This window comes from Pundamilia nyererei, unplaced genomic scaffold (genome assembly GCF_000239375.1).
Source record: "Pundamilia nyererei isolate P.nyererei 1_Seehausen unplaced genomic scaffold, PunNye1.0 scaffold00244, whole genome shotgun sequence".
NCBI lineage: Eukaryota > Metazoa > Chordata > Actinopteri > Cichliformes > Cichlidae > Pundamilia > Pundamilia nyererei.
The window spans coordinates 36,808-61,073 of NW_005187645.1; the positions used below are offsets into that span (position 1 = coordinate 36,808).

Genomic DNA, 24,266 nt, shown 5'->3' on the forward strand with positions numbered 1-24,266 from the left:
TGTGCATTTTTTAAGTTGGTAGAAATAGTGCAGTTTAGAACTTTTTGTTGGTTACGCACAGGTTTTAGGCCATGTCCCTTATCGGGACGTGATTAACAGTGTTCTGTTTTCAAAGCGCTTTGTATGCTGTAAAAAAATTTAATTACTATGATTTTTCATTAAAACATCGCTGAACATCTTTGCTTTTTCTCTGCACTCAGGTGAATTTGACAGGTTGGTAAATGAGGGCACTGAAGCTGACCATATTGTGGACACGATCCTCACCCACAGAGGGTACAAGGCAGACACCTACCACAATGACATTGCACTCATCAAATTAACCACACCCATCAAATTCAGCAGGTTCATTGTGCCAGCCTGCATTCCTGAGCAAGAATTTGCTGAAAAGGTGAATTTTTAAAATCATATCATACTATACCATTACATATCACTTTTATTTATACATAACAGGCCTGACCAAAGTGTTGTAACACCAAACATAAAAGAGAGCATAGAGACGTAGACAACAAGGTGGGACAGATGGATGCAGCAGCTGATATAGATAAAATGGGGGTGCAATCATTAAGAGACTTGGATTTGTAAATGAACTGGAAGTCCGTGAACTGAAGGTGAAATTGGACTGACATAATGTTGCTTGCAGCAGATAAAAAGCGAGCTGCAGCATTTTGCATCAGCTGTAGGTGAGCAACGAGTCCTGGGTGATTAAGACAAGATGTTATAAAAGCAAAGTTACGTTTGGACAAAGGAGGCTTAATTTTTAACCACAGCTAGAACTGGAAAAAACAGGGTTTTACCACTCTGTTCACATGAGAATTGAGCTTTAGAGAATCCATCACACCTAGATTAATAATAGATTTCTCATATGAGGCCAAAGAGGATGCAGATACTGCTGCTGGTGCCACATGAGTTTTATTTTGTTTATCACTAAAATTCTGAGAATCCCCTGATGTCAATAATGCAAAATGTAATGGAAAATCTAATTTTGAGGTGACGGTGCAATTAGTAAAAGCAAAAAGTTTTATCTTGCTTAATAAACTTTTTCATATTACTTCAGACTATTGATAAACAACTAGATTTTATACTTGAACAGAGAAGCTTATAAAAAGGTTTGGTTGAGCAAAACATTTGCGTATGCAGCCTTAATCTTTAGTTCATATTTTTTTAAAAAAGAAAGAAAAAAGAAAGAAAGAAACATAAAGAAAAGAAAAAACAACCAAAAAGGAATTTACCAAATTTGTTTGATTATGTGACGTTTATATGACAATCATACATGGATTACCTCTATTGTCAGGTCCTGATGCAGCAGCCGGATGGCATGGTTAGCGGTTTTGGACGTCTCGGCGAGGGTCGGGAGCCATCCAGCATCTTGCAGCGCCTATCTGTACCTTATGTGGACCGTCGAACCTGCATCGAATCCACTCCTTTACGTATCTCGCAGCGTATGTTTTGTGCTGGTTATGACACAATAGCCAAGGATGCCTGCCAAGGTGACAGTGGCGGGCCTCATGTCACACGTTACCGTGACACCTACTTTGTCACTGGCGTTGTGAGCTGGGGTGAAGGCTGTGCACGCAAGGGCAAGTATGGTGTTTACACCCAGGTGTCCAAGTACATTCAATGGATCCGTGATGGTATGAAGACGCTGATCCAAAAAAACAAGACCGGCAGCAGGATGAAGAGGAACCATGCCCAAATAACAAGGCTTTATCTGTAAAACATCTGTCAACATCCACTGAGCAGAGATCGGCCAGACTTTGCACCACTCATGTAATCACTAATGAACAGTCAGAGAAACCTATTCATCCTAGTGCTGCAAAGAGCTGCAAATCCTACCTGTGACGAACAGAATTAGAGTCAGTAATTATTTGGGGGTTCCTCAGGGCACTACTCTTGGTCCTTTATATTTTTAATTTTATTTTATGTAACATTAATTTTGTATTAATGTTTATTTTTCCAGGGCAATCATCTGACATCATATTTCTGAACAATTCAAGTCCATCATTTCCTCTGGGCTCTGATTTTGGTCTTAATTTCCACTTTAGATGTTTCGTGTTTCGGTTGGTTCACTGATTCTTCTGTAAGTCTTTCTCATGAGATTGTTTCCATCAAAGATGTATACTATCTCAAACAGGATACATCCTCTGAAATTTGATTGAATACTTTTTTTTTAGTATAATTACTTTTTTTTTTTAAACAGAATGCATTTCATAATCTCAGTAATTCAATGTTTTGTTCCATGTATGCTTCATGAGTCACTGATAGAAACAAGCTTTTAAACTGAACATGAAGCAAATAAAAGCAAACTATAAGAACATGTTGAAGCCTGATGTCATTTAATGATAAGTATAGCTTGTATTTATAATAGTAATTCAAAATGTGGAAGAATCTCCAGTGACAGTTTGGAAAAAAGTTGTATTACAAAATTGTGTTTTTGCTCAAGAAAATGTAAAATTTGTGGCACAATGGTTTTAAAGAACCATCTTATTACTTGATCTGGATAAACTCAATGTTATGTAAAAATGTCAGTGATGAAATCTATCCTTGTTTACCTCAAACAAACAAACATGGAGACCTTCTGCTTGTTTTGCTTGTTTTTAAAGGAAAGGCCAGAGTCCACTTCAAGAACAGAGCGTTTACGGGAAACTGCGTGGTCTTTTAACTCTTTAGAGAATCATGTGAATAAAATGTCAAAAAACTAATAATTTTATAAGGACTGGATGTTTATATGTACACAAAAATGCACACCAGTAAAATAACCTGGGACCAGACTGACATCTTTATTTCAGGCCAGTTATAAATGAACTCCATTTAACAGACTGTTAAAAACATGATACAATATCTGAGGTTTATACTGCTGTTGTGAGTCATTAGTGTGTATATGTGTGTGTGTGTGCGTACGTGTGTGTGTGTGTCAGCAGTTCAGTCAGTGTCATGGCGGTCAGCATCATGTCTGCGTCTCTTCTCCTGTTCTGCCTTCTTCAATGTTTCCTTCAGGTCTTCAGTCAAGGAAAAGGTAAGAGAGTGACCTTTGACCTGTTGCTGTGTTATTGTTGTTCCTTAGTTGACTGACAAAAATATTCAAGTGGCATAAAAACCTGCTGTTACTACAACTACTGTTACTACAGTAGTGATAATTAGAAAAATTGCTGTGTGTCCAATGTTATAGGTTATAACAAACAGACAATATTTAGTCAGTGTCAAAATAGCATCATTATCTCTATAGTAACTTAGTGGTTAAAAACAAACAAACAATGGGGATGGCTAAGTAAAATATTACACACAAAAATTGTAACCTCCAATGCAGCCTTAAACATAATGATTAAATAGTTATTAAATTCAATTATTAAATTGTATTTAAATTATACTAAAAGTATAAATTAATCCATTAACATCATGACGTCTAATCTTCTTAATTCAAATCACATTTAAACAGTGACTTCATGAATTTGTACACTAATGTGCAAAAAAGACTTCCACTCATTTCTTTACACTCTGTAAGCACATTTATTTACATGTGCAAACACACGTTTTATGAATTGTAAAATTCTTCAGCACAGTCTGAACTCTCTTGGGCAGCTTTCTTGTAATTTCTTTAAAATTTGCCACGTCTTATTTGGGCCTTCACTGTTCAGTCTTCATTTTTTAAGAATACATTTGAAGAGCTAATAGCTGTTTGGGAATCACCTCATTGGTGCTATAATACTATTTTATGTCTGTCAAACTGCGTTATCTTTGGCATTTTCTATAGATCATGTCATGCCACTAAACAGTGCAACTGTTGATAAACTGTCTCAAGAGCAAAAGCCAAACTTGGACCAAAGGGAATGGTTTGCTTTAAGTCTTTTATTAGAGTTTGTATGATACCATGGGGAGGCTATAGGAGGATGACTGGGGACCGCACAGGTCAAGGTGAGTTGCAGATTGTTATCTTGCAGTGGAGGACAGAGCCATTGGTGGGTAAGCAGAGGCGTGGCTTAAGATTTTTGAAAAAGTACTGTAGACAAAAATGAATATATAACAGCTATAATCAAAGCTGTCAAAGCACCAGTAGAAATTAAATGACTGATTATTTAATTTTTTATCCTCTGTTAACTTTTTAACACTTCAGTTAGTTTTAGTTATTCATTATGTGTTAACCTAACATGGCAGAGCCTCCAGTTTTTCAGTTGCTCAGTTCTTCCAGTTGTGACTAAATGTGCCACAGGAAACAACCTGTAAATTCACACTTTTGTGTTTTTAGTGTTTCGTTCAGCTCCCGAGGCCAACACCGTGTTCCTGCGGCCCAAACGGGCCAAGACATTTATGGAAGAGTTCAGACAGGGGAACCTGGAGCGGGAGTGCTACGAGGAACAGTGCGACTTTGAAGAGGCTCGCGAGTACTTTGAAGACACCCAGAAGACAGTTGGTTAAATTTAAAAAGGAGCTACTCAGCTCATTTCTACACCTGCATTTTCATTCTTAGATTCCACTAGAGTGCGTGATGCACAGTTAGAAATTCAGTTGCAGACTCAAGTCTGAGCTTTTATGTTTGTTATTAGATTAGATTTTTTTTTTTTTTAAAATTAAAAGGTAAAAAAAACCCCAGAAAAAACAATAAAGAGTCCTGTTTAATGACTCCTGAATTCTAACTGTTGTTTTTTTGTGTGTAGAAAACCTTCTGGGCTGTTTACTCTGGTGAGTTTTATTTCACATTAGCTACTATATGTTCAGCTACATCTGCTTAATTAATGAAAAGAAAAATAAGAAGCCAAATGAAAAGAAATGAAGAAAAACAAACCTAAAACTAAACTAAAACGATAGGCTTTCCAAGTGGCAAACTCCAGAGTTTTGTTTGTTCCAAGTAATTTAATTACTAAATTATAAAACGTGGATTTTAAACAACAAATATACGCATGTAACAGTCATCATTTATACAATTAATACTTGCGTAGATAGCGTCAACCAGACAGACAATCTGACTGGATCTGTATACAAACTGCAGAGGGTCAACAGATGTTTAGACTAGTCTTACCTTCATGATAGCTCTGACAGTACCAATTTTTCTTTTTTTCTTTCAATTCATATAGTACCAAATAGCAACATCAGTTGCCTCAATGCACTTTATATTGTAAGGTAAAGGACCCACAATAACAAAGAGTACAAGCTCCTTCAGTACAGGAATCACATGGGATTTGTTTCCCGCTGCTTCAGTCTCAGGTTATAAATTTGACTCGGTAACACACTTAGCTACCACAGGTCCTCAGAATACTGGGGCTGATGTTATCTGGGCCTAGAGCCTTGCTCTGGTATAGTTTCTCCAACTGTCTTCAAAACTGGACAGAAATCACAGTAATGTTTTTCAAATAGGTGAAAATTGTACATGAAAAGAGATATATATCTAAGATTAATCCTAGCTGGGATACTGGTGATGTGGTGCTTGTTCAGATGCTAAGCATAACTACAGTCTCTCTGAATTGTTAACACTTTAACTGCCACACACAAGGAGGAGTGCAGAATCCTAACAGTGTCTGTGTATTTGCAGTTCTTCCTCAGCTCTGTAAGAACAAAAATGGCGGCTGTGAACATTTCTGCAATGTGATCCAGGGAAGTGTTCAGTGCTCCTGTGCTGATGGGTACTTCCTGGCATCTGATAAACAATCCTGCCATTTCAATGGTGAGAGTCTTAAGAATCTACCTGGTCTTTTACTCTGATAGCAGAGCAGTGAAATACATCACAGATCAGACATTAGAAACTATAAAAAGTGAAACTAAACTTTCTGGTGACAAAATCCAACGTCTAATTTATATAAAACTCTTGCAGAGACCATCAGATGTGGTTTCATCCTCCCCAAAGGGCTGCAGACAGTTTTGAGGGACCATCAGACAAAAACAATGGAGGGGAATATAACTGCACTTAACACCAGTGTGAACTCCACAGAGCCGATCCAGGATGCTGATTTAATGTCCGATTTAGTGGCTGAAAACAGAACCCAAATTCCAACAAAGACCTGGACAACTTTGGAAAGTCTGATTGACTCTGAAATAGAAGATGAGTCATATCGCCAGTCAGGGTATTGTCCACCAGGAGAATGTCCATGGCAGGTAGAGACACACATGAACATACCCACAACATGAAGCTGCATTAAAAGCATTGATCAGATACAGACTATCACTCTCAAGTGAGTTTTTTGTTTTTTAACAGAGTTCATAGAATTGCTTGTCATCCTCACACATCTTCCAACTCTTGACAGGTTTAACAGTCTCATTTTGCATGGTTTGTTTTCATATCTTAGGCCCTCCTTTTCAATGAAAATGAAATAGTTCTTTGTGGAGGAACAATACTCAATGAAAACATCATCCTGACAGCTGCCAGCTGTGTAAACCAGTCAGATGACTTCAACATCAGGCTCGGTAGGTCTGATGAGCCAATTACAAACCTTCACATACAATTCTAGGTCATCACATTCAGATTCAAAAATACCTGCTTAAGTTTTATTTTAATGATGACTGTCTGCCTAATAAGAATTTATAAATCTTTTATATAAATCTTTTCTGTAATTTCTTTGGCACAGGTCCAATTCAATTCAAGTTTATTTATACAGCGCCAAATCACAACAACAGTCACCTCAAGACGCTTTATATTGTAAGGCAGACCCTACAATAATGCATACATAGAAAAACCCAACAATCATATGACCCCCTGAGCAAGCACTTTGGCGACACTGAGAAGGAAAAACTCCCTTTTAACAGGAAGAAACTTCTGGCAGAACCAGGCTGGACACGATGGACTCTATTACATGCTTTATGATATTGGTTTTTCTGTCTGGAGAATTTTCCTTGTCTGAAGTGTGGGAGCATTGCAGCAGCCTATCGCACTCAACGCTACGTCCCCTTTCTGGCAAAATCATGCAATAACAGCTCCATAGCCCCAACTAAAAATCAGTGCCAGACTGCAATAAAACAAGTCCTATTACATCAGTAAATTCGGAAAACAGATTACAGATGTGACCACAGATTTGTAGGTGTCATATATGTGTTCATTTTTGTTTTGACTGTTGTAATTAAAGTGTTTTGTTTGTTTCTCCGCACTCAGGTGAGTTTGACAGGTCAGTGAATGAAGGTACTGAAGTTGACCACAAAGTGGAAGCAGTCCTCGCCCACAGAAACTACAATGAGCAAACCTACGATAATGACATTGCACTCATCAAACTGGCTACACCTATCAAGTTCACGAGGTTCATCCTGCCAGTCTGCATTCCTGAGCAAGACTTTGCCAAAAAGGTGAAACTTTAAGCTAGTGTCAATAGAATAGATCTTTATTGTCACTGTTACAAGACGATGAAACACAGTTTGTGTTCTCTCTGTTGGCATCATGTAGATTTACATTGAGATTGTTTTAGGATATGAGAAGAAGATATAAATAGACGTATATCTATTCGCTACTCAGCGAATGTGTGTAATACGCAATAACGTAAGTATCTGCACAGTAACACTGTGTCCAGGGTGCGAGGAGTCCTTGATGATGATACTGGATTTCTACTGAAATCTGCCAGTATAATTTTCCCTGAGGGGGGTTAGTGAAGTGCCAATTGCCTGCTCTGCTGCCCTCACCACCCGCCGGCCGCTGCAGTTTCCTCTTGTCCCCCACAGTACAGCAGTTAAACCAGCGTGTACAGCAGTAGGTCAGAAGGCTCTAGATGGTGGAGCAGTAGTAGTTTACTAGCAGTCTCTGGGGTAATTGGGTAAACCTTTCTACCCTTTCTACCTCCTTCCCATCAATGTAAAGGGTGGAGTGCTCAGATTGCTTCTAATGTTAATTTATCAAAGTTTGTCAGAGGAACAACGTGGTCTGAGGCAATAGATAACAAGACAAGACTTAATGGCTGAAACTTTGTCAGTAAAAAATGCCCCCAAAATCATCACAGATACTTAGTGCAGGTACTGCTCCAGCATTATACATGGACTGATAACATGATTAACCTTTCATGCATTAATTATGACAAGCGCAATCTGGATTTTGTTTTCTTAAGTATTTATCTTTAGCCATGAAAAGATGAATAAAAACACTTGAGAAAAAAATCCTGATCAAAGTTGTCATAATTCATGCATGACAGGGTTAAATAACAATGATTTCAGTGAAACACGTCATACATCTATAGTAACATTAAGGGACCAGTGGGTGGCAGGGTATGGAGTGACACATCAGTGTCCAATGTAATGTTTTAAGTGCAAGTATACTATGAACACTGACACAAATGCAAGAAAACAGCCTTTGAATAGTTGTTCACTGTAGTGACCACTATGCATGAAAGGGTTAAAAACCTTTTTTTTTCATCCAGTTATTCATTTGGGAGTCAGATTGGTTGGGATAGCTTTTTTCTACTCTCTTAAATGAAATCATCATTTAAAAACTGTATCTGACTAATATTAACATTTGCTTGATGATCTAAAACATGTGAATGTGACAAATGTGCAAGAAGGTTTTAAAAAAAAAAGTCAGTAAGTAAAATTTAGTTTATATATCACCCTCACAAGAAGTGCTACACAAGATCCAACAATAAATAAAAAAAATCAGGGACGGGCAAACAGTTGAATATAAACATGTCATTTATTGTATGTTGCACCTTTGAAACACCACAGAATCTTTAAATGCTACAGTGCAAATCCCACATCTGTAAGTAGTTGGTTCCTAAATCTGATTTCTTCTTGGCCAATGGTCAAATACTTTGAGGGTTGACTTTCCCACAAGCTAGAGCAGTCGCTCTATTTTATCTACCTTAAAAGAAGGCCTTTGTGTTTTCCACAAATTAAGCTTAAACATTTAATTATCTGGGTGTCTACTCCAGTTGAAGACCTGTAGTTACTACATAGCTGTAGTTATGCCATGTTTACACGACAAAATAAAAGAAATGCAGGATCAGAAACAGACAGCTGCCACTCTGGATAAATTTGTTACCTTTAATCTCAGGTCCTGATGCGGGAGCCAGTAGCTGTGGTCAGTGGTTTTGGACGTCTTGGGGAGGCTCAGATTCCATCCATGATCATGAAGCGCCTCATTGTAACCCACGTGGACCGTCAAACCTGCATCAATTCCACTCAGTTTGTAGTCACTAATGGCATGTTCTGTGCTGGCTACAAATCTAGGGATGCTTGCCAAGGTGATGGTGGTGGGCCACACATCACACGTTATAATGACACCCACTTCATCACTGGCATTGTGAGTTGGGGCGAAGGCTGCGAACGCAAGGGCAAGTATAACTTCTACACCCAGGTGTCCAGGTACATTCAATGGATCCACGAGGGTATCAAGAAGCTGGTGCACAGTGGCACAAATGGCAGCAGTCAGCATCTTGCAATAAAAAGGCTTTATCTGTAAAACATGTGTAAACATCCACCAACACTCACAGTTATGCCTCTCATGTAATCCCTTCAGAGAAACAATGTTTATCCTTGTAAGAAAAGAGCTACAAGTCCCACCTGTGACAGAGAGAATTAGAGTCAATAATTGTTTATGAGGTTCCTCAGGGTACTACTCCTGGAACTTTTATATTTTTAATTTGGTTTATGTATCATCAATATTTTGTTTTTGTTTCAAATTCATTACTTGAGATGAATTTCTGTCCAACCTTCCCTCACTTTTGGCTTTGTATGGTCTTGATCTCCGTTTGATGTTCCAGTTTTTTCACAGATTCCTGTTTAACTCTTTCTGTTCAGACTGATTCCATTAAACGGACAAACTGTCACTAACATGCCATATCCACTGAAACTTGATTTAATAATTTTGTTGGTCAGTATGATTAAAGTGAGAATGGAAAGCATGTCTGTGTCCATGTATTCTTTATGAGTTGCTGACAGAAATGAGCTTTTGAGCTGAATTTGAAAAAACTTCCAGCAATGTAACAATAATATAGCAATAGTTTGAAGTGTGATGTCCTCTTAAAATCACACTTTTTGTTTCTTTTTGTTTTTCTGAGTAAAGCAAACAAAAAAGATCTAGCTGTCCTACATAATTATAGGCTATTTTCCAACCTTCCTTTCATCTCCAAACATCTTGAAAGACTTGTTATAAAACAGCACAAAAAATCTTCTGTAGAGGAAGAGTTTATCTGAAGAGTTTCGGTCAGGTTTCAGAGTAAAGAAACAGCTTTGGTGACTTGTTACAAAACTCTATGGCCTCTGACAGTGGACTCATCTCATTCATTTTGTTTTCATGTAAATGAAGAGTCCTCTTAACACACTGAGGATAATTATGGAGTTCCACAGGGTTCCGTGGTAGAACCAGTTCTTTTCACATTATACATGCTCCCTCTTAGGAAATATCATTAGAAGGCATAGCATACATTTTCACTGTTATGCAGATGATACTCAACTATCCACGAAGCCAGATAACACACAAAAATTAGTTACTGAATGACCTCATTTTTCTGCTTCTAAATTCAAATGAAACTGAGGTAACTGTATAATTATTAGAAATATGATATGTCCTCAGATACTTACTCTGAATGGAATTGGCCTCCAGTTACACTGTGAGGAATCTTGGAGTTGTTTTTGATCAGAATATGTTCTTAAAAGCGCATATTGAACAAAAATGTCGGGCTGCTTTCTTTCATTTGCGCAACATCTCTAAAATTAAAAACATCGTGTCTCAGAGTAATGCTGAAAAACTAGCTGATCATCTTGATCCATGCTCAATCATCCAGGTAAGTAAATTTCCAAAAGTTGAATCTGTTGATCTGGTTGTAGTGTTTTCAGTAGGAGAAACGTTTTGTCACTCATCCGAGTGACTTCTTCAGTCTCAGCTGACTGCAGGTTTCCCCAAATCTTATAAACAGTACATTTGCATAATGACTGAAACCAGCCCAGTGAGAGAACAATAAGCTGGGAGGTCAGTTCCTTCATCATAATTATACAAATTCTCATGACCATTGATCAACAACCACTGATCAAAGCCCACTGATCAATGGCCATGAGTACCATTCACAGAGAGTTAGGGAATGGCTGCAATCACAGCATTGTAAGATGGCGAAAGAAAAGGGAAAGACTATCTCTGAATCGAGGAGGGGGCCTAAGGGTACATCTTACAATGCTGTGATTGCAGCCTGCAGTCAGCTGAGACTGAAGAAGTCACTTGGATGAGTGATGAAATGGTTCTTCCACTGAAAATACATCCAGATGACCAGAATCAACTTTTGGAGAACTAGCTCATCAGTTCAGGCCCCATCTTATCTTAATTACCTCATAGCACCCTATCACTCCATTAAAGCACCTAGATAGCAGACTGCATGCTTACTTGTGGTCCCTGGGATATTTAAAAATATAAATGGAGGCAGGGTCTTCAGTTTTTAGGCCCCTCTTCCGTGGAACAGCTTCCAGTTTGGATTCAGGAGACAGACACTATCTCTATTTTAAAGATTAGGCTTAAAACTTTCCTATTTGACAAAGGTTATGGTTGGATCGGGTGACCCTGAGTCAGCTGGGGGCTTCCTATGATGCACTATTTTTTCTTCACTCATCATTTTCACTCATTTTGCACATTATACACTTTGCATTTAATCATTAGTTATTCTTAAACTCTGGCTTTCTACCTTAGTGTTTCTTTTTGTTCTGTCTCCCTCCTCTCATGCCCGACTGGTTAAACAGATGTTTTCCTCCTGTTAAAAGAGAGTTTTTCCTTTCCACTGTTGCCAAGTGTTTGCTTAAAGGAGGCTTTTGAAATGTTGGGTTTTCTCTGTGTTACTGTAGGGTCTGGTCTTTACCTTACTAGTGCCTTGAGATAACTGTTGGGATTTTGCACTATAAAGATAAACAGAATTGAACTGATACATGTTTTTACGTTTCAAGTAATCACTACTCTAACAAAACAAGCATTACTAGATGGTAAGTAACAAGATCAAATTGCTTAAACGTAACTGTTATGTCCTAAATAGAAATTTAAAGATCTCTCCAGTGACTCTGCTGGAGGAAAATGAAGTTGCAAATGTCATAAAAAGCTAGTTTATTTTCGATAACATTGGTGTTTTTGCTGAGGAAAACTGTTATTTTCTTGAATAAAATTTTAAGTTGTAAACCCTGATAAACCTATTACCAGATGTACCAGATATACTAGATGATAAACATTTGTGATGAAATCTATCCTCGTTTACCTCAGACAAACAGACCTGTTGATCGTTCAGAGGTCGGCCCTTTAGTTTGTTTTGTGTGGTTTGAACAGAAAGGCCAGAGTCCACGTCAAGAACAGAGCGTTTAGTGAAACTTTAGTGAAACTTTTAACTCTTTAGAGAATCATGTGAATAAAAAAAACAAATAGTTTTATAATGACTGGATATTTATCTGTACATAAAAAAGCACACCAGTAAAATGACCTGGGACCAGACTGACATCTTAGTTTATTTCAGAACAGATATAAATGAACTCCGTTTAACAGACTGTTAAAAACATGATACAATTTCTGTGAGGTTTGTACTGCTGTTGTGAGTCACTAGTGTGTATATATGTGTGTGCAGACGTGTGTGTGTGTGTGTGTGTGTCAGCAGTGCAGTCAGTGTCATGGCGGTCAGCATCATGTCAGCGTCTCTCCTCCTGTTCTGCCTTCTTCAATGTTTCCTTCAGGTCTCCAGTCAAGGAAAAGGTAAGAGAGTGACCTTTGACCTGTTGCTGTGTTATTGTTGTTCCTTAGTTGATTGACAAAAACATTCAAGTGGTATAAAAATACTCCAAGTTGGCACAGAATTTAACAACATTTTTACTGTCAGTACAGTCATGACACAATTAGCTCTAATCGTGTCACAATGACAGCTTGCTACATTATTATTATAACTTTGGTTACTTAATGGTTAAAAATATAGAATATAGGTACTACCTTAAATAATATAAAAGAATCCATTAATATTGTGACTTTTACAATTATAACAAGAACATTCATTCTTCAGCACAGTCTGAACTCTCTTCGGCAGCTTTCTTGTCTTTCCTTTAAGTCGTCTTCAGGAATAGTTCTCCAGTTTTCTCAGAGGACATTAAAAGCTCTACTTTGGATGTTTCTGCCTTTTGCTCTGTTCTCTGTCAACATGGTCCCACACTGCTTCAATAATGTTGAGGTCCGGGCTCTGGGGAGGCCAAACCCTGACTGATTCTGGCACACTATTCATATTCAGATGCATGACGTTTTTCCTATTTCTTACGGACATGACCTGACGATTTTCTTATTTTTTGTTCTCCCCTGAAACTCTATTAGTTATTAGCTGAAGTCTACATGTAATAGCCTTTGGAAATCACATTTCCATCAACTTTTATGCTCATCAAACTGTTTTACCCTCAGCTAAAGAAGCTGAGACTGCCAGGGCTCTGTGTGCGGCAGGCAGGGATGAGGACCCAAGAGCAGGACTCGTGGAAACAAAATGGCAAACACAAAAACCTCAGCTTTGTTGCTGGCATGAAACAGAAGCCAAACCGTGAAAGCTATAACTGGAACACAGGCAAATCTGAGGGTACAGCACAACAGAGAGCAAAGGAAAACACAGGACCTATATACACAGAGGATAATCACAAAACAGGAAACAGGAGGGAGACACAGCTGGGAGAAATTAGGCCTAACGAGACAGGGGGAAGCACAACTAGACTCACTGCACATAAGACGTGGACCTTCAAAGTAAAACAGGAAACAAGAAACAAATCACCAAGATGCAAACTTGACACTGAACAACACCTATAATAATAGTCAAAACAGCACAACTAAAGAATCAGAACATAAATCATAATACAGAAGAATACCAACACATAATAACTGACAAAATTGGGCAAAGTAACTATGACATCCATAATCATCACGTAGTTTCTAAATCATTTATTTGTTTTCCTCTTAATGTTACTGTTTTTTGTTTCAGCAACAGACACCTTATTATTTATGACATGGTAACCTAACATATCGGAGCCTCCAGCCTTTTCAGTGCTCTTGTGTTTTCAGTGTTTCGTTCAGCTCCTGAGGCTCACGCCGTGTTCCTGCGCCCTAAACGGGCCAACTCGTTCATTTTAGAGGAGATCCTACAGGGCAACTTGGAGCGGGAGTGCTACGAGGAGCAGTGCAACTTTGAAGAGGCTCGCGAGTACTTTGAAGACACCCGAAGGACGGTTAGTTAAATTAAAAAAGGGAGCTTTTGCACTCATTTCTACACCTGTGTTTTTACTTTTAGATTCCAGTAAACACAGACTAAAACAATATGTTTTAGGTTCTGATTCTTTAGGGTTCTGGCTCATTAAAAGACCACCTACTCATTTTTGATTTGCATTTTTTTTATGTCTGTGTTACATTTGATGTTCTCTGTTTCTTTTTAATTGCTCCTTGGGATGCACCCAGAGCTGCCGTCTTAATCCAGAGCCTGTTTATGTCATATCTGAAGATTTGAGCGTGTTTAATGATCATCTTTAAACATACATAGAAAAAGGAGAAAAAACAAAACAAAAAGAGCATTGCTTAATTCCTCTCGGATTCTAACGTTTTTTTGTTTGTGTGTAGATCACGTTCTGGGCTGTTTACTCTGGTGAGTATCTACTTTCAGCTAAACTGCATTTGATTAATTAATGAAATAAAATAAATAAAAAAAACATTTATTTTCCAACTAGAAACTGCAGTTTGATAATTAAAATGTGTTTAGAATGTATTTAATAATATTTTTGTTGATTTACTGTCATCAAATGTATTATTTTAAATGTAAATATTTGATTTAATAGTTTTACAGCAAAAATATAAACATTTATTAGTTTACTAAACACTAGCAGTTTCTGTTTTTGGTCTTTGGAGGTGGAAACCACTGCTTGCAGAGTCCCTGTCTGAATGGAGGGAACTGCACTCACAATGTGCGGGGGTTTACCTGCTCCTGCAACGCCCCTTACTACGGTCCACTCTGTGAATTGAAAGTACAGGATGAGCCATTACAGACTATAAGGTCGTCCACAGCACAGCAAACCAAAACAGCAGGTCTGACCACACCTCCGTAAAAGGACAGGAGATCAAAACTCATGGTGCACTAATGGGAATTAAGAAATATCAGACGATCACGTATAAAAAAATGATTTGTTTTCCAAATCTATCTTAGAGATATCTAAGTGTCCGACTGAGAGTCCGACTGCTTGTCATCAGCTATGCACAGTGACCTACGAGTCCTTCCGATGCTCCTGCATGTCTGGATTCAAGCTGCACAGTGACGGACGGAGCTGTCTGCCAGAAGGTTGGATGCTCTGAAAAAACACTAGACTTTATGAGACCAGTTCAAACTGGTGAGATGAAGTTTTATTGTTGTCTTTGTTTCCACAGTCGAGTTTCCCTGTGGAAGACTTCCTGAGGAAACTCTTTCCTCGTGTCACCATGGTAACTGTCCCTGGCAGGTAAGATCCTCTGGTACTGTGGTGTCAGTCTAAATAAAACCAGAATAATAAATAAATTTTCTGTATACTGCCACCAGGTGTCTCTGCTGAACAGCACACTGCAGAAGTTGTGCAGTGGTGTGGTGCTGGGTCAGCGGTCCATCCTTACCTCTGCCCGCTGCCTCTATCAGGACTCAGAACCAAAACCCTCCAACCTCTATGTGCTTGCTGGTAAGAAAATGCTATCACAATTATTGTTATCACACCATGATAACACTATAATAACTACTACTAAATTAAAATATAGAAAGGATGACGTATAGACATCAATTTCTCATCCATTCAGAATAAAAATCTAAAAAAAAGTCACGTCATTACATTTGAAATTTTACTGTTTTTAAATTTGCTTCTGTTAGTCAGAGTTTGCAAAAGAACAGACATCCTGTACTTAAGTAGAAGTACAAACACTAGTGTTGAAAAATACTCATGTAAAAGTAGAAGTATTGATTCAGCTTCTTTAATCAAGTAAAAGTGAAAAAGGGGCGGCTCTGAAATGTACTCTGAGAAAAAAAGTAAAAGTAGCTTTTTGGAGGGCGTTCTTTTGTGCAAAGCTCACTGAACCATGTGCTTTAATAAAGCATTAATAAAATATTGTCAGTAGGGCCAGAAAAACTTTATTTTAGTCTAAATTTTTATTCTAATAAATGTAAGTACAACATCAGCAGAGGAAAATGTAAAAATACATATTTCTATTTTCTGTTGCATGTATTGCAGAGGGTGGCTTTAAAAGGAAAGTATGGTCAGGGGTTAAACTCAGATTAACCAGGTGGGGAAACCTAAAATCAGTTGTAATTGGCTCAGTGTGGGGAAAAGAATCGCACTTTAACTCCTGACACATCAGTTGGACGTTAAAATTGTAGGGAGTGAAAGTAAAAAATTGTCAGAAAAACGTATTGGAAGTATTTGTACTGTATATATATTTCAGGCTGCAAACAGGATGTGCTCACAGACAATTTGCCCAATTAAAAAAACCCCAAAAAAAACATGGATTCAGTTCTATCAAATGTTCAAATCACTGAAGACAATATTAAACCCAAACCAAAAAGTGGAAGAACTAGCCCTTACACACATTAAACCCTGAATAAGCCATTGACATACTGACAAATTAATGCAGTGTATGGACAGGTTTTACATCTTTGTTTCACTCTAGAAACTATATTTCAGATCAGATGAAGACAAATTGATTCAAAAGGTTCCAAAAGCCAAAGCTGTCCATCAGAAATTGGTGGTTGACTACCGGCTATCCCAGCTACCATAGGGCGAAAGGCAGGGTACACTCTGGACAGGTCGCCAGTCTGTCGCAGGGCTAACACAGTGAGCCACACAAGCATTCACACTAACATTCACACCTGTGGGCAATTTTGAATAATCAGTTAACCTAACCCCACTAGCTGCATGTCTTTGGTCTGTGGGAGGAGCCCGGAGTACTTGGAGAGACCCCACACAAACTCCACACAGAGAGGCCCGGCCAGTTGAACTCAGGACTTTTTTGCTGTGATGCAAAAGTTCTAACCATCATACCAGCTGCATTCATTCATATAAAAATCTTTGGCTGTGGCTGTACTTTGAGACGTTGATCCGTTATTAATTCATTTTTTGAGCTGCAGAGCGCTGTTTGCACACTGCTGAGTAAAAGGCACTGGTGTGCTCTACACTTTTCATTTACATCATGCAGTTCTTTCTCTATCCATTAAAATTAAGTTATTGCAAAATTATTATTTTCTTGATAAGTGAGCAAAGTTACAAATTCAGCAGGGGACCAAATATTTATTTCCCACAGTGTGGATCAATTCATTTCTTAACTAATTTCCTTTGTCTCCCAGAGAAACAGAGGATGCTCTTCACCGTCAAAGCGATGTACCTTCACAACGGTTATCATAAAGGTCACCATGAAAATGACCTCGTCCTCCTCGAACTAGCTGACTCCATGACCTTTAGCCCCAGCCTCATCCACCTCTGTTTGCCCACCAAAGACTTCAGCGAGAATGTCCTGATGCATTCTGGGAGGACTGGGATTACAGAGAGTTGGGAAATCAGCAAGAACCAGAAACTGGTCTATATGACGCTGGACGATTGTCGCCGTGAGCTGAACATCCCACATCCACTAAGCAACAAAATGTTCTGCATGAGGAAGCAAAATGAACCATTAAAGTACCAAAATGAAACACAAGAGAGCCCAGGAGCTCAGAGACACCCTAATGTACACCTTGAGATTCCAAAGAGAGGCCACAGGCATCAAAACAGACCTTTAGGGAACCAGATTGGAGTCCAGGGAAGGCTTCAAGGGCGCACGGTGAATAGGCTCCAGAATCAAACCCAAAACAAAAACACTAACCTCAGGCTGCTGAATAAAACAGCAAGCTACAACCACACTTCAAAAGCTCTGAATTTTGAGTCCTCGCATGGGGTCAGCAGGTCAAATTTAGAAACCAGCAACAGGCCATGTGGCGGGCTGATGCCAGGGTCGCCTGTAGCCACAGTAGAGCAAGGCACAGTGTTCCTGACCGGACTGCTAATCTCATCACCGTCTGAGTGTGAGGCCAGCGGCGGTGGTTTGGTGTTCAGCAAACTGTCTCGTTACCTGAGCTGGATCCGAATGAGGCTGGAGGTGATCGAGAAGTTAGCCATGACTCCCCAAGTGAGACAATATCCAGAAGCTCGCTAACAGATCGCCACCATCTGAAACCGATTCACCTGTTCTTGTTCACTTGTAACGTTTTTTGTTTTCTTCTTATTAACAGCTGCCCTCCCTAAAGACTTTAAACTTTGAACATAAATCAGTTTTGCGATGAGTCTCTTGTCCTACTTTCAGTTTCTTTTTTCCAAATGGTCACAACAAAAACACAAAATTGAAACTTTCTGCTGCTGAACTTCACAAACGTTAAGTCATGAATAATATTTGTATTTGAAATGTGTAAATTAAAATGCTTTTGAAAAAACAAATTCCAGTCTCTTAATCTCGCGATGATAAAAGTTCAGTTCTGCTCAAAATAAAACCCTTGACACCCACAATTCATAGCAACAAATGTAATAACCAGATACAAGCTCTACAAACCAACATCTGTTTTATTCGACATGTCTTTAAAGTAAAAAATAAAGGAAATATGAATTGAGTGAAAAAGGTTTCCAGGAAAGCAGCCCTGTAGAACTGTCTCATAGACTATGAGACAGAGGACAGAGGAGGGAAGGGATTCTGTTTGCTGACCACGAGCTTCTGGTGCTGGTGGGAGATGTAGCCTTTGATGTGACCCTGGAAGACGACAGGAAACACAGAAGAAGAGCTCAGCGTTTATTTGCCAGTTCACCTGAATCTAAGTGGCTTTTTATGTTCCAGTTTCCTCACCATGTAAATGAGGTTGGCCAGGATACATTGCACCTCGTCGATGTCGACATCCTCCACCTTCATCATCCTCAGAGCCACCAGGAAGGCCTCCAGAGGCAGCTGGTGAGTCCTCAGCAGCAGATACCTGCAGACAGAAATCAGTCAGGGTACGGTTCATGTTTTCGGAGATTACAGAGAAAATTATTTGCTATTAGTCATTTTTTTGATTGAGATTACAGAATAAAACTATAAAATCTGAATAATATCCACAAACAAGGGAAAATACCTAAACAAGGCGCTAAATTTGAGGTCCAAATGCTCTCAAAAATGAAGGGAGCAATCTTCATAAACAAAAAAACATTAAAAAAAAGTAATATGTAAAAAGAATTTGATTACATTTCAGTTTGTGTGTGTGTTGGTAAAACAGCTACTGAACCACTCACACTTTCTTGAAGAGGTTCCTGTAGGTGATGATCTTCAGCTTCTCCAGGATGAGGAAGATCCCGCAGCGGATGAAGAAGGTCTCGTGTTTGGACAAAGCCTCATTCAGCAACAGTAAGTTCCCTTCACTGACACAAACATTTACCTGTGAGCCCACATGACGTGATGTCACTTCCTGTGATAATGCCACTGCCCCTCTCCTTACCTCACACCTTTGGTAACATCAGAAAACTGCATGAGGTCATACTTCCTAAGGAGTTGATGAGTTGGCATGTGACCCTGAAACACCAACAACAACCAGTTACCCTGGGAACCATTACACTGCTCCCATGATGCAACAGTCCTGACAGTCCTGAGTGTAAACTGGTCTGGACTTTCTAATCAGGATCTAAACTGGTGTAAACCCATTTTACCAAATCCAAAAAGGTTCTAAAGTTTCTTACCAGCAACATCTTGACAGGCAGCAGGTAAATGAGGATCATCCTCTTGTTCTTCTGGCTGGATCGATGACAGTGATCAAAGGCGTATGACAAGAACTCCTCGGCTACAGAAACAAAAAATGATTTTAACTGTACTCCAAACCTGAATCGTTTAACAATTTCAAATAATGTTTAAGCCGACACTGCGCCATATCTGTAGCAGTGTTACCCAGTTTGAAGTCACTGTCGAACATGGCTTTGCGGCCCACGTAGTATTTGTAGGTGACCTTCTGAGCTGGACTGTAGTCATTCTTCAGGTTGGAACTATCAATGGCTCTAATCAGAGGTTTGCACAGGTGCAGCTTATTGATCTGCAACACATAAACCTGCAGCTATAACCAATCACCAAATCTCCATCGATGATTCATAAACTGGGTGTTTCAGTCACTAATTATTGAGTTTAGACCTTGAAATAAATCTTGAAGAGCTGGTTGCTCAGAAACATCATCCCCCACTTCTTTGAGTCCTCAATACCTGCACGACTACCAACATTGAAAATGTCAATATTAACAAGGACGTCCATTAAACATGAAATATAATAGTGCATAAAATGGGAAATCTAATCAACGCATACACAGAGGACGTGTATATTTACTGACTTGTCACTGGCACAAACTCTGAAGCAGCTCATCAGCTGCTCTGCTGCTTTCTCCAACATCTCGCTAGGCTGACCTTTACCCTTCTTCTGTAGCTGCTGCTCCGCCTGGACACAAAATTAAAACCCACTTTCAATAACTTTCAATCACACCTGAAGGTTTTCACCTGTAATTTCCTGGTCCTGTCTCTATACAAATTTCTTTACGTCAGCTGTTTTATTTGCATTTATAGAGGAAAATGGTTACATTTTTTAGTTTTCTTACTATAAATATAAATACAATACTGAGTACTCCTCATTTCTTTATATATTTTGCTAGGAAAATGGGAAACCAGTGCAAGCATACATGGAAATATAGCATATAAGGCAATCACAGGGTTGTTACAAATCTAACAAGGTTGAAAGTCAATATTTGCAAAATCTAAAGAAATGAGTTGAGGCTCAAGACTTTTGTGCAGGACTGTAAATAAATACACATATATGGATGAATTTGACTGCTGAACAGATAAAAGAAAAGCCGTTACGTTGTTGGCGAATATCCGGAGGTCCAGAGTGACGGCAAACATCACTGGCAGAGCCCTGAAACAGAGGGCAGTGATGGTGCGTTCAAAGGCAGCACGTTAGAATCAGCTTCAGTCTGCTACTTTGAAACTGAACTCACCAGTTCTCCTCTTTGTGGGACTGAAAGGCCTTCAAGAAGGACGTGAGGAGTCAAGGAGCTGATCAGACTGATTAGTGATTATTTACTGAAGGTCAGATTGTGTGATTAAGAGACCAAAAAGTCACTTTATGAAGGATATTGAACAACGAGCGTCTGGAACTTGTAGGCTTCAACAAAGTCATGGTTGGCTACAGCGTAGGTACACCTGAAACACACACACAGCCATTTTCTTTCACCTTTATGTCCTCACAACACCACTAAAGCATCACCGTCTGATCCGACGGTCCCACCTGAGGTGAGCTGCGACCATCTCATCGTACGGCGGCTCCAGAACCTGCTGACACTTATCCTCTGGACTCGCCAGCTGTAACACACACACACACACACACACACACACACACACACACACACACACACACACACACACACACACACACAGGTGAGGCTGTGTCCTAGCAACATTCAGAGTTTATGCGAGGCAGCAGTGGCTAACCTGGAGACGGGGGTTGGCAACATGCGGGTGTTTGAAGGACAGCAGCTCAGCACAGAAGGAGCCCTCGCGGTTGTCGATGGCCTCGTAAACCTTCAGGAGGAAAATGAGACAGATTCCAACCAAATTACATAAAAAATGTACATTTCAGACACACTTAAAGGTCAGAGGTTACCTGCTGCAGGTACTGGTTGATGGTGATGTGAGCCATGAAGGCCTGCTGACCCAGCAGCTGTCTGGACCTGAAGAGAAAAACCAGTTTAACTTCACTTCAGTTTTCCTGTTACTCGTGTATTCATGTTATGAAACAAACAAACGTGATGATCTCAAAGCTCCAGCACAAAAGAAACATTATTGCTGCACAGTTTGGCTGCTTGAAGGGTGAACCTCAACTTCAGCACAGTAAGAGTCACCACAGCAGATCATCGTCCTTTGTCGCACCAGCCCTCTGCATCCTCCTTCACTACATCCAAGACTCTCCTCTGAGGTCTTCCTCTTCTTCATATTCAACAATCTTTCCTAATATATTCCCATCATGATTGACCTCTGGCGCTCCTTGTATCCTTTCCACTTATTCACTTGCACACACATTGTATCTAACTTCCTTCTCTCAGATCTCTCCCTTTACCTGCACTAATCTGTTATGAGAATCTCATTCCTTATTATCTTTATGATGTTTGCTGGTCAAGATTTTTACTCCTAGTGCCTGGGACCAGCACTAGTGACTTGAATTACTTTGTTTGCATTAATGTAAATCAGGAATAATTCAGTTTTATTTTTTTCTGTAGAATCGTTTGATAAATAAACGCAAGCATTATTTTTTTTTTATATTTTTATAAATATTGTTTGATTTATTTATTTTATAACACGTGTTTTACGTTCAGGTGGGTCTAAATCAGTTTAAATATAGAGCACATAAGAATATTCAATTACATTTTCAATTCAATTCAATTTTGTTTATATAGCGCCAAATCACAACAACACTCGCCTTGATTTGTGACCATTATATGGTCACTTTTTTCTTTTACTTCATATTAGCTTATGATAACTCCTCTTTACAACCTGCATCCACAAACACTCTTAAATTTAATATCGGAGGCTGATTTTTATATTTAAAAAAGAAAAATGAAGACACAGAAACAGAAAGTCTACGATCTTATTTTATTAAGATCTTAATAAATTAAATAAAAGCGGATTTCTCGCCGGGTTTCTCTGTGAAACTGACTCCAACCAGGCAGCAGCTCTCTTTTCGCTTTAATTCCTTCGTTTCCGGTTAAAATCCTACGTTTAATCGCAGTTTCCGGTTGATAACAGACAACAAGTAACAACACAAACATAAAAACGAACAACAGACAACTACCTACCTTCAAAACAAAAATTTAATCTGAAAATAAGTCCCAAATCCACTATTTGCGTCCATTCAACTGATGCACACCACAACAACGTCCGGGTCTTTGGGGAGGGGGGTCATACTTCCGCTACATTTCCACAATAAGAGGCTATAATTCAAAATAAAAGCATTACACTATACCAGCTATCACGACGAATGGTCAAAAACAACTAAATATATGTTTTTTTTACATATATTTTATCTAAATATATGTTTTTACATATATTTTGACATGCATTTTACAAACATTTTGATATGAACACACTCTCTCTTAAGTCTTTATTGACACACAGCTGAATCACAACCTCTCTCTTTCTGCAGCAGAAAACAAACAAAAAGCAACAACGAGAGCAGAACAATTATTTGGTGTTTTTGCTGACTACATGTTTTAATTTAATTAATTTAATCTTCAAATTATCTTTTGTTTCTGCTTAGCAGCAATAGATCCGGAGAAACAACAATGAGAAAGCAACATCATCAACAACAAAGACATGAATCTTTTACCTCTGACTCCAGAGGGCACCATAACACCACAGAGTTTGCAAGACCTAACATTGATTTGATTTATTTTAACACTTTGATTCAGCAAATGATAATGTTGATTTACATGTGACTTGATGAGCAAGTGGCAACCACTAAAAGTCCCTGCTAGAGACCTTTAATATCTGCAAGAAAAGGGAGCCAAATTTACTGTCAGGTAAAGGGGAATAATTTTAATTCCATTCTCTATATTATATACTGCAACTCTTCAAAAGTCCTAAATAATGCTCCAGCTCTTTAAGGCTCTTCTCCATATGAAAGCTCACTTCTGTTTGATTTCCCAAAATCTGGAAGAGAGCTGAGGGGCAACACCTAGATCCTGTGAGCTGTGATGTTGGAAACAGAAAATTCAGAGCAGTGTACATAATTTAACATTATTAACTCTGGACAGGTTTAAATGAACATCTGAGATGGTAACATCAAATATATGACGATATATCATAGCAAATTATGAATCTATTATGTTTCTAAATGTAGCTCATCAAGGCCCTCCTCCCTAAAAATCTGACTGGCCAACATCTCAAAGCCAGCACTGAAAGCCTATGAGCCGTGATGCTGGAGACAGAGAATTCAGAGCAGTGTGAAGTCTCAAAAGAAATACTTTTACATAAGTTTGCTTCATTATTTTTAACTTTAGATAGGTTTAATATGAATATCTGACACTGTGACATTAAATACATGACAACAAATCATGAAAAGCATAATACATCTCATTTAAAGTCTTGATTTGCTTTTGAAAATAAACCACATTTATCTTATACTTATCTTATTCAGCCCATCAGTTCACTTTTGATTGGCGAACTTCTGGAAGCCTGCAGAAAATTTGAAATTTCATAAATTATAAATTGAGTATAAAGAGGAATCTGAAGCCCAGGCTGTTGGCTAACATTAGATTTACATATGTCCATCTCACTGTTTTACATTTTTATTACCAATAAATATGGGGGGGGGG

The 24,266-nt window shown here is 38.7% G+C and overlaps 4 protein-coding genes across 4 annotated transcripts in view; 3 read left to right on the plus strand and 1 right to left on the minus strand.

The window, feature by feature from the left end:
- LOC102206343 (coagulation factor X-like) overlaps nucleotides 1-1,714 on the plus strand; it is a 24,578-nt gene extending 22,864 nt beyond the window's left edge. Inside the window, exons 6-7 of the mRNA XM_013914983.1 lie at nucleotides 201-388; nucleotides 1,292-1,714. Of these exons, the coding sequence (XP_013770437.1) occupies nucleotides 201-388; nucleotides 1,292-1,714 (611 nt within the window). The remainder of the gene's footprint in view (nucleotides 1-200; nucleotides 389-1,291) is intronic.
- A 2,170-nt stretch (nucleotides 1,715-3,884) lies between these two features.
- On the plus strand, nucleotides 3,885-11,007 carry LOC106456460 (coagulation factor X-like; the record flags this gene model as incomplete). Its single annotated transcript, XM_013914984.1, has 8 exons — nucleotides 3,885-3,909; nucleotides 4,253-4,401; nucleotides 4,650-4,674; nucleotides 5,918-6,081; nucleotides 6,273-6,390; nucleotides 7,073-7,260; nucleotides 8,948-9,295; nucleotides 10,999-11,007. Coding segments are annotated over exons 1-8 (1,026 nt in total), but the record flags the coding sequence as incomplete, so codon positions are not given.
- A 1,518-nt stretch (nucleotides 11,008-12,525) lies between these two features.
- Nucleotides 12,526-18,061, plus strand: LOC102206639 (vitamin K-dependent protein Z-like). The gene is made up of 8 exons (XM_005749421.1): nucleotides 12,526-12,607; nucleotides 13,940-14,103; nucleotides 14,489-14,513; nucleotides 14,774-14,950; nucleotides 15,069-15,200; nucleotides 15,287-15,357; nucleotides 15,435-15,567; nucleotides 17,220-18,061. The coding sequence occupies exons 1-8, from the start codon at nucleotides 12,526-12,528 to the stop codon at nucleotides 18,059-18,061; spliced, it is 1,626 nt and encodes a 541-aa protein (XP_005749478.1).
- Nucleotides 18,062-18,444: 383 nt separating this feature from the next.
- Nucleotides 18,445-22,857, minus strand: pcid2 (PCI domain containing 2). The gene is made up of 15 exons (XM_005749391.1): nucleotides 22,749-22,857; nucleotides 21,560-21,626; nucleotides 21,388-21,477; nucleotides 21,185-21,258; nucleotides 21,034-21,099; nucleotides 20,895-20,936; nucleotides 20,758-20,812; nucleotides 20,238-20,341; nucleotides 20,045-20,120; nucleotides 19,808-19,949; nucleotides 19,603-19,703; nucleotides 19,365-19,438; nucleotides 19,162-19,287; nucleotides 18,740-18,863; nucleotides 18,445-18,646 (listed from the first exon to the last, which is right to left on the minus strand). The coding sequence occupies exons 2-15, from the start codon at nucleotides 21,593-21,595 to the stop codon at nucleotides 18,557-18,559; spliced, it is 1,200 nt and encodes a 399-aa protein (XP_005749448.1). The 5' UTR covers nucleotides 21,596-21,626; nucleotides 22,749-22,857; the 3' UTR covers nucleotides 18,445-18,556.
- Nucleotides 22,858-24,266: the final 1,409 nt, after the last annotated feature.